At 37.9% G+C, this 12003-nt stretch overlaps 1 protein-coding gene across 3 annotated transcripts in view; it reads left to right on the top strand.

Annotated features, from left to right (window-relative positions):
• Positions 1-11034, top strand: part of pde1b (phosphodiesterase 1B) — a 183168-nt gene extending 172134 nt beyond the window's left edge. For 2 of the 3 annotated variants that reach the window (XM_018091030.2, NM_001097267.1), the window contains 2 exon segments: positions 3937-4040; positions 5952-11034. In XM_018091030.2, the coding sequence (XP_017946519.1) occupies positions 3937-4019 (83 nt within the window). In that variant the 3' untranslated portion in view covers positions 4020-4040; positions 5952-11034. 3 annotated transcript variants of the gene reach the window in all.
• The last annotated feature ends 969 nt before the right edge of the window (positions 11035-12003 follow it).

Below are 12003 nucleotides of genomic sequence, written 5' to 3'. Positions count from 1 at the left end.
AACATTTTGTGATGTGAATTCCCATTTACTTTTACATCCGGCAGAAATCAGCAGGGTTTGTAGCACAAAAAAGCTTTCTGTTTTCCCACTAGCTGAGCCATTGGTAAATTCCTGTGCTTATTAACCCTTTCTATAAGTGAGCCCTTGATGCACCCTAAGCTAGAAAACAATGCTGACCGTGCCCTATACATTCATACTTGCTCTAATAAAAAAAACAATTCATCTTCAGACAGGGGCGTTTCTGGGGTCTATGCTGCCCTGAGGCAGCCTTTCAGGTGCCGCCTCCCTCGCAGGGGTGTGAAGAGGGGGCCACATTGCTAGTACAGAGTCGAAAATCCGATTTAAAATCAAAATTTCAGCTCTTAAAGCTACCAGGAGTGGCTTTTTGCTGCCCCTATTAACTTGCAGGCTTATGGCAGCAGCGCCCCTGATCTGCTATTGCTGATCTGCAACTGCTTTCAGTCTCTTACTGCCATTGGCATTGGTCTGATATCTAGTGGGCTCTCATAGTTATATCACAAGCATCAGGAATGTGTATCAATTGACTTCTTATTGGGAAGAAACTGATTTTTCCTGTGACAGTTGCTTTCAGCTGCCATAGACCTCAGTTCCACTAACTGTGACAGGGACAATCAGCCATAATATGGCAGGCAATTTCATAGCTGGTATTATAAATCATTAGCTGCCCTTGAAAATGCAAAAAAGGGGATTGGTGGGGAAAGGTAAATGTAGCCACTGAAAAAACGGCTCTCAAGCTGCCCGCGCAGCTTGCTGGCCGGGACATGGGTATGTGAGTTAAGTGACTTGTCCAAGGTCACAAGGTGCACCTAGGGTGGAATCGAACCCGAGTCGCAGCGGGTCACCCCACTGAAGGCCGATTCCCTAACCACTAGGCTATCTGAGTCCTCCCACTTGTAGGAGGATCTTTTTGGTCTGTTGTTTTAGATATGACAGTTGGTGCACCCTAACTGTGTGAAGGAAACATGCAGGGTTAAAGCCGGCTGCTTGCACCAAGACCTGTATGAGTAGGGGGACTGTTACATAAGTAGAGAGAATGAATCTGGAAACTGTGCTGCGCTATTCATAACATAAAAATAGGCACAACATCGATTTGAAAAGTGTTTGACCTGAAAGCAGGTGCCTGTATGGCTATTCCAGCTGGACCCAATAAAGCCCTATGTGGGTTATATGAGAGACTTTCCATACAAGGCTGGCTGGCCACTCTTATATCATGTATGTTTTCTGCTTTATAAATGTGTATATTGACAGACATATTGGTAGATAGTTTAGAAGCAGGATGGGCAAACAGGAACAGAGCTGCCAATCAGTGGGAAGTGCCAGAACATAAGAGACTTTTATCAGGGCTGCCATCAGAAACTTTGGGGCCCCATACAAGTTATTTATATGGGTCCCCCCATGAACACAAGGATGGCACTGGGCAGTGAGTGTGGCAGTGAGTGACACATGGGGAATGGCATATGGGTGAAAAGCCTGTTATGACCGGCATTACATGAGGGATATATGAGGATAGGAGAGAGGGTGGGGTTAATAAATGAAAATAATGAAGAAGGCAGTAACTGACACATAGTGGTTGGATGAGAGTGACATATAGGGAGAGGAGGTGGCACATGAAACACATGAAAGATCCAGCACAGGGAAACGCAGGGAAAACACTTGTCTGTAAGAGCCATGAACAATTTTTTAAAAATTCTGTCACACTCATACGTTGACAACTTTAAAATACTGAAGTAAAAATACAGTTTGGAGCAGAAAAAAACCATTCATGTTTTGGTGGCATTGGTCCTTTAAGGCTGAATTTTTTTTAACTTTATTCAGTTCCATAACGCTGTCTCTCTAAGAACACTTAGAGAGATTAATTCTAAACCAACAGCTGCCTTACAATCAACTCCCAGCATTCATTGTCTCTTGCATTTTTCTGTCAACTCCCAGCCAGTCCAGCCATTATCAGCTTAATATCTCCAGTTCCAAAACTTAAGCCCCCCACAATAACCAATTCCAGCTGAACATTTCTCCCATAAGCCTTAACAGAGTTCATATTTCTAGCATATTTCTTTGGGTTTATCCTATAGGCTAAAGCTCACCCAATTGGTTTTAAAGCAGAAGCCAGGATAATAGCTGATCAGATTCCCAACTACAGACCAGTTTTGCCCTTCTTGGGGCTCATCAGTGCAGTGCAGGGTTTTCCTATCAGCTTAGACAGTCAAGAGTGTGAATTCACAAACAAAATAAGCCTTAACAGAGTTCATATTTCTAGCACCCCAATCCTTTATCACTCCCTATCATTTCATAGAAAGATTAATCTAGATAGCCCCAAAAGAATCAGTTTCCACCTCAGACTTAACTCTTGGGCGTACCTCTAATTTATATGAGCTGAACATTAGATCTATTACAGCTATGTAAAACTTTGCCAGCGTTCCTACAGTCCCAATATAGTACAAGACTATAAAAATAAATGATATATAAAGGAATATATGTGTGCTTATCTTACTAATAAGGTAAAGCAGCACCTTCTCCAGCTCTCTGCATTGCTTTCCCTCAGTAATTTCAGCTCCTACTCCCCCTGCTGGGCGGGCTAATGTAACACTGGGAAGGAAGGCAGGGAAGAGTAGCAGGCTATGAGCAGAAACTAAGGAAGATTGTACTTAGCCTGAGAGGTGGCATACATTAAGGCTGGATTATTTTTATACTTGCACCCCTTCACATCACAACCCTCCTTTCCCCACACAGCCCTGCTAGTGATACACTGATGTCTGATCTTAACCTGCAACCTCCCTCACGTTCCGTAAATTTAAAAAGAACCTAGGTTTGGGGAATCCTCTGTGTGGTTTTAATGGTTTTTAAACACAGCTCTATAAGAATTGTGTGTTTTTTTTATACTAATAAAGGTGAATTGATATTTGGATACCATGTTTGCATTTATCCCGGGACTATCCATTAACCTAGCATCTTTTGCTTTGATTAATGGGCTGTTTTTAATGACCCATAACTATCCAGAAAGCTCCATAATAAGACAGTGTCTTTTCCTTTAGCGTCTTATTTGAACAAACAATTTCTAACTTCTGATTTCCTTTTAGATACAACTAAAACAGTACCTGGTACTTGATAACTAAGCTGCAAAAACCCATGTTAGTGGCAAAACAATCCTGTTGGGTGTTTTGATGTTGAAATATTTTTACTAGCCTTAAGGCACAAGTCTCAAAAGCACAGAAAGACCATTTATCTAAGCTGAGCATTGTACGAGAAATCTTGTATTAGGCTACTGTATAACATCATGTACAGGTTTGGTACCCTTTATGTAGAATGCTCCGATCTTGGGGTTTTCCAAATAAAGGGTCTTTCTACAATATGGATCTCTATACCTTAAGTCTACTAAATAATAATTTAAACATTAATTAAAACCAATAGGATTATTTTGCCTCCAAAATGGATTTATTATATCTTTGTTAAGATCAAGTATGAGGTACTGTTTTATTATTATAGAGGAAAAGGAAATAATATTTATAAATCTGAATTATTTGATTAAAATTGAGTCTATGTAATTTGGAGCTTTCTGGATAACAGTGTGCCAGATAATGGATCCAATAGCTGTACAGATATTTACCAATGACCGGAATCTTAAATCAATAAAAGATCTTAAGCGGGTGTTAAAAAGTCCTTCATATTCCCCCATGTCTCATTAAACACGATTGTAGCTTAAATAAACAGGATAACCGTAATAGTGTTTCTATCAACTGTTATTTTTCATAATAGTTAATAATAATCAATTGAGCATTTTGTACATGCTGTCCAGTTTGTAGCTTATGCTCCATGTGGAAAGAGACTTCTGTGGGTCTTGCACCCAAGTAGAAAGGAACCACTAAGGCACTGTCTACTAGATATACAGTATTTAGCCTTAAAGTATTTAATTCATTTCAGGAATCACTAACCAAACGTCTGTGGATGAGCTCTCCCCATGTGAGGAGCAACATAGCACAGAGGAAAATGGCAACCTGGACTAGTGCAGTTACCCTGGATACCAGGTAAATCTAAAATAAAAGACAGATATCTATGTAACATATTTTTATAAAAGAAGCATGTGCAGAATGAATGCTTTCTTAGCAGATGCAGATGTAGAGTACTAATAGATATGGGTAAGACAATGTCATGTGTTCCAGAAATTCTGTAAACAATATAGAAAGTTAATAACCCCTTAACTGCTTTAAACTCTAGCTTATGGAAAACTAAGGGCTTGTGACAGTACAAGAACACCCACAATATATGTTAAGTAACTAAAAATGTTTATTTTTTTTTTCAAATAAAGAAAATATTTCTTCCTAAAATACTTTAGACTGCATTACAAATTGTTTTAATGGAAAAGCAAATGCTTTCTATTATAATTAATATACCCTTTTATAATCCCCAATGGTTCAACACAAGACCATCTGAATTTCCCCCCATTTTACAGAGACTGCCTCATACAGATACAAATAAACAAAAGGAATTCTGGGAAAGAATTCCAAACAAGCTCCAAGAAAATCCCATTTACATGGGTTTATCCTATGGTCTTGTGTTGAACCATTGGGTATTATAAAAGGGTATAGTAATGATAATAAAAATAATTTGCTTTTCTATTAAAACAATTTGTAATGCAGTCTAAAGTATTTTAGGAAGAAATATTTTCTTTATTTGAAAAAATTAAAAATAAACATTTTTAGTTACTTAACATATATTGTGGGTGTTCTTTTACGGTCAGGAGCCCTTAGTGCTTTCTATAAGCTAGGGTTTACAGCAGCTAAGGGGTTAATTAGTAACTTTCTATAATGTTTACAGAAAAGGAATTTCTGGAGCACGTAACATTGTCTCACCCATATCTATTAGTAGATTTAATATAAATACAGTATTACTAAAACGTATACAGCAGCACATCTGACCAAAGTGGATAGTGATATTCTACTGATCCCATGGGCCAGCTAAGGGCCAACTCTACATCTCCATTTGTTTACCCCATTTTACAATGATTGTTGTTGTTCTTTATATCTGGATTTATATTACTAGAATGTTTTTCAAAGTCAATATTAGGGCATTTCATTGTATATACTGTATACTGTAACCCCATGCGTCCATTAAGGATTGAACTGACCCACCAGGGCACCAGTAAAACTATCATGGTGTCAGGTATCCAGTGCATATAATACTGAGGAAAGGATGGTAGTAGGTATAGAGATTAGGATAACATATTTTGTGGACATGTAGTCTGTATATACTGATCTCCCATCCTGGCACTGTGAATATGTAAAGATCAGTGCTAGAGTGTAAATGAGTAACATATCCCTTTAATACCAAAACTCCTTAATATGCCATTTAAAAAATAAATGTTCCATTTTATTCCTGTAGGGCCTTTGTCATTTCTCATATAGCTACTAGATTCATATCATGACTAGTCTACTCATTAATTCATATGTATTAATCATGCTTGAGTATATCAGTACTATGTGTGAATTTTTAGATATAGATCTCAATTCATCCTATCAAATTGTACTAAATGAATGCAAATTGTTGGAGCTGTGAGTTTATTGTGCATGGCTAACTGTTTCTTTCTACCTAGATATTATTTATTTGCGATAAAATACAATATAAAGGATTGTGTTTTCTCATTGGCAAAGATTTGTACTGTATTTTAGAATTGTACATTGCAGCTGGGCTGAATACTGGTCTTTCAGAAGTGGAATGGTCCTTTTCTATTTCTTCCATAGATATCTGATGCTGGCTAAAGATAAGCAACATGGGTCAACAATATTAAGTGGTATGAACATGGCCACTGAAGAATTAAAAATCTAATGCCTTTTGCTTCTCATCAGTTTGTTCCATAGAAGCTGGAAAAAAACTCAGGGAAGAATGTTGTTTGCCCTTACTTTTTCATTCACCCACTCCTTCCCTTTGTGTGTTCTCAGGCACTGCTCCTGTCCAGAATAAGGTTTTTGATGGCACTTCAGATCCCCTCACTGCAGTATGGAAGAACTAGAATGCAGGAAGTAAGATAATCAGGTCTGAATGAGGTCACCTGTCACTTTGTACGCACAGAAAGTGGGGATTCAGGGATCTAGCCTGCCTGAATCCCTCCATCTGTGATACTGTGTGGACTGGCTCCCAGACCTTCACTCAGCTCTTCCTATGTCTCTGTCTCAACAGCCTCTCATTGACATACTAAACTGCCTCTGCTCCATGGAGCATTTAAAAAAGAGGTATCTTATTCTTTAGTGAGTCCTTCGGTTACGGCACTCTATTTTGTTGTTGTATTCAAGTCTCATGGACGGTCGTCATTGCACTGCTCTGCATGACTCTCAAGCAGTGAAACAGAAATTAGCTCATTTTTTTCAAGAATGATGCAAAAAAATAAATCAATAAAACCACATCCCTTTTATATATGCACATTGAAAGCATAGAAAGGAGAAGTATGGGACAGCCATCGATAATGTATTACTGCATTTAAAGAAAGTACAGAAGGTAGAAGGTAGAAAATATGGAGCCAAGGCATCTCCTAACACATACCTTATTAAGACAATTTTCCTGGGGCAAAACCAAGGGAGAAGTACCCCATGAAATTCAATGTTCCTATAGCTGGTCAATATAAAAGTCATAGGATACTGGATGCTGTAAGAAATAGAAGTGATCCTCATTGTTCTTTCCTAACAAAAAACATTAAGAGAAGCCAGTGGAACACAGACTCAGTTCTTCCATTGCATTGTGACCTAAGTACCCATACAGAAGGGACCAAAGCATGTTAGTAAAGTCCTTTTATTAGAATGATGTTTACTGTATTGCATTTATTACACCAATTGTGTACTGCTGCTGAACACATTATTAGCACAGAGCATTGCTGTAATAGAATAGTTTCTGCTAGGCAGACATTGCTTTTTATATTTTTCTTCTGTTCTAAATGATATGCAAAGAAAAACACATTCATTCATTTCAACATACGTAAGCAGGGCTCTGTCTAACCTACAAGAGTATGCAGAGCATTGCTCATGTAATCCTTTCTAGACATTGAGGCAGATTCAACAGATAGCAACAAAATCAACCTTTTCTCTCCCCTGCTTTTAACATGAGAAACATTCCTTCATATCCTACAGATGGAGCAGGTTTAATGGAGCCTGATCCATCTGTAGTTTCACAGTTGGCCTAAGAAAACAGAAGCTTGTATTTCTGTCTCGTCAGTGTCTTGATTTTGATGTTGTGTTCTTGGAGCCTTGTTTTAAAGTACGTAATATATAGTATGTCCTGTCTAACCTTGATCAGTAAACTGTTAAATATAGAATTGCTCGTACAGGATCAGAATTTGTATTTATGAAAACAGTACTGTTCCATGCTTTTGCATGAATAGCTGTCTCTTCTATGATGTAGACTTTGAACACAGAAATACTTGCCCCAGATAATGAATGGCTTCAGGTCAACACTTTAAGCTTTTTGTTAAACCATCGCATCTCAGGGTAAAGACTATCAGGGAACTCTGTTCAAAATATCGTAAAAAGCTACTGTGTGGATATTTGGTCAGGGTGAAATTAGGAAAGACCATTGTTTGCCAGTGACTTAGTAAGACCATCGTTTGCCAGACTGTCTCCTAGCATCCTCTTCAACATTTAGTCATTTGGAATGTCACAGAACTATGTTAATTTATTAAACATTTGTCTTTTTAAAGCATAAGTTGGTCAGTTGGTCAGTTCAAATATGTATCTGGTTCTGGGTATAGAGGACATTCACCATAGACGAAAGAAAGCAATAACAAGTTTTAGATAAAAATGTCCATGTACCCAGCTGTCTTGAACTAAAAGTCAGTTCTTAGAATGTAAAAGTTGATTATGCAACAAAGAAATGTGCACACCAGGGATTACACTCTTATGCCATATATGATAATAATGGAGGTGTTGCATGGTAATGGTAATTACAAGTATAATTAGACAAAATGTGTTAGAAACTGCTATGTGGCTGAGAACAATAAAAGGGCCACATGAGGAACTCCACTTCACTCCACTGGGTAATCCTGTACTGGTTACCTGCTGCAGATGGTGCCTGTATTCCATTCCATTGCTATTGTGCAATGCTATCACAGAGCTATGCTGCCTTTCTGCACACCCAGTGAAGAGCAGGAAAATCTACTGAGGTCTAAGTAAGGAGATGGGGGGATAGCCTGCAAATGTTTTGCTGAGGGCTCCACTTAAGGCAGATTCAATGTTGCTGGGTTTTTTTTAGTTGTTAGTATTATATTTAGTTATCCTGGAAAGGCAACCCCTCGTGTCTAGGTTCAAATATCTGAAGAACAATAAACAAGAGAATGAGAGGTCAATTAAATATTTGTTTTTTTTAATATACTATGACTATTCTGATCAACAGATTTGTTATGTAGTCCCGAGTTCTTGGACACAGTTGTACAGATGTGTCAGTTTTGTGTAGGTCATATGTCCCTTAACACCCCTTGATCGGTTTGTACTAATATAGTGTGTATTTGAGTGGTATCACCAGTGGTCTTGTTCTATGTTGCCTTTCTACAGTCTCCAGAAGGAATTTATTTTCAAGTTTCCATGTTTTTATCTAATGGCAATTACAAAATAAAACCAGAAACAAAACCTATGGGCATTCTATAAACATTAGAATAAATATATATATGGTTTTTAAAACCTCCATTAGGGCTGTTTGTGCTCCACAGTTTAAGTTCCACAACTCCATGGAATCATTAAATGTTTCTTATGCTCCAGATTGTCCCACACTCTTGTACACCATATAATGCTTAAGAAAAGTTTTGAGCTAATGTGTTGAGTTTCATCCATGAGTTTTGATCATATACCAACATCTATCTTATATAAACAAGGGCTTGTTTTTTCTGCACAAGCAATACATGCTACATTGATGTAATGGCTCAATGCTACTGCCAGGGAATAGCCATCTTCCCTAAATGACTTGTAGTGTATAATCCGAGAAAGCCAGGACAATTTAGGAATTAAAAGTCTTTATGTCATGCACACAGTCAGTGACAGCATTAGGGTACGAATGCTTGGCATAAGCCATGAAAAGAGCTTTAACATTCTTATATTCATTCTGTTACTTTGCTCTTGAGCTTACAGTAAATGAGCCCTTTAAATGACATGCAAAGCCTATATTTTCCTACAGTCTATATAAGTTGGGCACATATCACCCATCCAAATGGCATAATTTGTACTTCATATATTCCCTCTGTTTGCCATCACATTTTCCTAAAACAAAGCAGCTTTCACCTGGTGGCCATTTCCCCTGTCACACCTAATTAGTGATGTTTACATCTGCAAACAGCAAATGTGTGCTGTAAAGTTAATGCAATCAAGAATGCAGGCTTACACAGGCAGAATTTAATTTGAAAAAAAGTTGTGCTTTGATTCAGCATGTAATGGTTAAGCTGAACTAAGGAGAGGCGATAAGGAGAAATAAATAGTAACAGACAGCTAAAGCTGCGCTTCTATAGGAACCATTGGCTGCTAGACTGGATGGCGTGTTTAGTAACCTGCGTTGAGAAGAACTGCTCATTTAGCCATGGGCCAAAGTAAGTTCCTAAGGAAGAGGCCAAGATTTCCAAGAGGCTGTTGACCAATTAAATTTTTGTGTGTGTGTGTGTGTGGTGGGGGGGTTACATATCCTTTAGTTTTATTTCTTTGTGGATTGTGAAAAGTGTAGAATTATTGTCAAATTTGACATTTCAGTTTAGGGGGGCAGAATAGAAAAGAAAAGTCATTCACCAACTAATGACTAAAGCTATTTCTAACTTGTTCCCTTTATGTCCTGGTATGAAATGTATACCAATGGTTTATTTTTGTCATTATTCTTTTTGGTACTGAGTGCGGAGATAAAAGTGTGTAAAAACAATTAATCTGCTTAGAGTTAAAATGAAAAGGAACAATAGTACTTTTTTTTACTAACCACAGGTTAAGTGGACTTGTTTGGTGTCTCTGTCCATTTGTATAAAGTGAGATGTTTTTGACCAACCCTAGTCGTCTTATTTCCCATTTTCATAGATTTTCCATCTGCTTTGTCTTTGAACAAGCTTAAACCCATGTGCTAATGGGTTATATGCATTAAAGTAGGAATCATGTTAAACAGAATCTCTGCTAGTCCTATAGCCGTGGGCAGAAAAGCCATGCCGCCAAGCATTGGTGGGTCTCACCTTTACTTGTGTTTTTATTGATGCTTAATGTATAGCATCTGCAACCCTAATATCCAACTACAGCTATACTAACTGTCATCAAGTTCCCTGTTAAAGTGAGTAACAGTAGGTAGATTTAAAAGACTTTGCCCTTGGGGATTTATATCACAATATAAGATTATATTATCTCCATTACTGCTCACATCCATTAATTCAAACCCAGTACTGCTACTGCTGGCATGTTTTTATAAGTGAGGTCATGTCAACTTGCACTGCTGCCAGCACTATCTGTCAGTTAATGATCATAATCACCAAGGGACTTTTAGTGGTTTTGCTACAAGTCACGGTATATGTTACTATGTGATTCTCTCTATAATAAGGTTTTTCCATGAGGTTGCTAAAAGGAAATAAAGTTCTAAAATAATTTCTGAATGATGTAATATTGCAGTCATCACTGTCTGTATTGATTGTTTGTATAAACTATTAGAAATACCCCTGAAAATTCATGATTAATGGCAAGTTTTATATATGTGACACACAATCTCTAACATTTACTATGCGTCGAAACGGCTAAAAATCCTTATGCCTCAATTTGCCAGCTAAAACTTGCCGAGACCATGTAGAAGCCAATGGCAGATGTCCCTTCCGCTTTTTTTGCTTTGAATCTTTAACGGTTTTGGGTTTTTGACGCTGTTTTTTTGTGCAACAGTTCTAAAAAGCCGCAGTTTTCACACGACAAGTTGAAAAATTCTCCATTATTCACAACTTTTCTGTGATTTTTCCCACACATGCTTTTTCATTTCATATTTTTTAGTAAATTCCAGACATTTATGCAAATTAGATTATTCGAATTTTAAAATAAAAAAAAAGAGAAATGTTAGAGTTTTAGTAAATCGGCCCCAGCAAGGTATTTTTTTTCTTATTGTTTTCACAAGTTAGTACACATACCCCCCCATATTTAAAAGGCACAAAGTTTGCCCAGGTGCAGGTACCCACAGTAAGGGCTGTGGCAGACGGGGAGATTAGTCACCCGCAACAAATCTCCCTTGTCGTGGGCGACTAATCTCCCCAAAATGCCACCCCACCGGTGAAAATGTAAATTTCCAGTGGGATGGCATACATTTGCAGAAGTTGCCTTGAAAGGAAACTTCCACGATTTCGTGGAAATCGCGGTGCCACGTATGCCATCCCACCGGCGATTTACAAATGTAAATCGCCGGTGGAATGGCATTTCAGGGAGATTATTCACCCATGACAAGGGAGATTTGTTGCGGGCGGCTAATCTCCCTGTGCGCCACTGCCCTAAGGTGTTTGCTACAGGTGACCAGTAACTGCTAAGTGCTATGATTGATAGTCCTGTGTTGTCGGTATATAAGACAGACACAGCTACTAACACCTTTCATTCTACAGTGGTGGAGGATTTACCTTCCTAATGAAAACTATTATGTATATTAGTCTGTAGATTTCATGTATGTATGTAAGATATAACTTAATTTTATATAATGGTACATAGTTGATCTCCACTCCCAACATATTGGGTTGAAAGGCCACATCATCATTCATTGACTTTAAAGCAAATGCATTGTAACAGTCTAAGGAGTCCTTGCCCCCAGGAATTGTTACCACTGCTCAAACCCAATATCATATAATGTAAAGTTTTCTTTGCCAGACACCCCCACATGTCAGAACTTTGGTGAGCAATATGTGCTTACGCTGAAAAGATTTATATGTACTGTCAATATGTATAGTTGTTTAACACAGTAATACAATGTGTCAGTACAGTGCCATGCTACTATAATAGTTTCCTGTTCATTTCACTGCTATTTGGTTTATAAAAC

This window comes from Xenopus tropicalis, chromosome 2, assembly GCF_000004195.4.
Source record: "Xenopus tropicalis strain Nigerian chromosome 2, UCB_Xtro_10.0, whole genome shotgun sequence".
Lineage (NCBI taxonomy): Eukaryota > Metazoa > Chordata > Amphibia > Anura > Pipidae > Xenopus > Xenopus tropicalis.
Note: the sequence above shows the minus strand (reverse complement) of the source record. Positions and strands in the feature narration are given on the sequence as shown.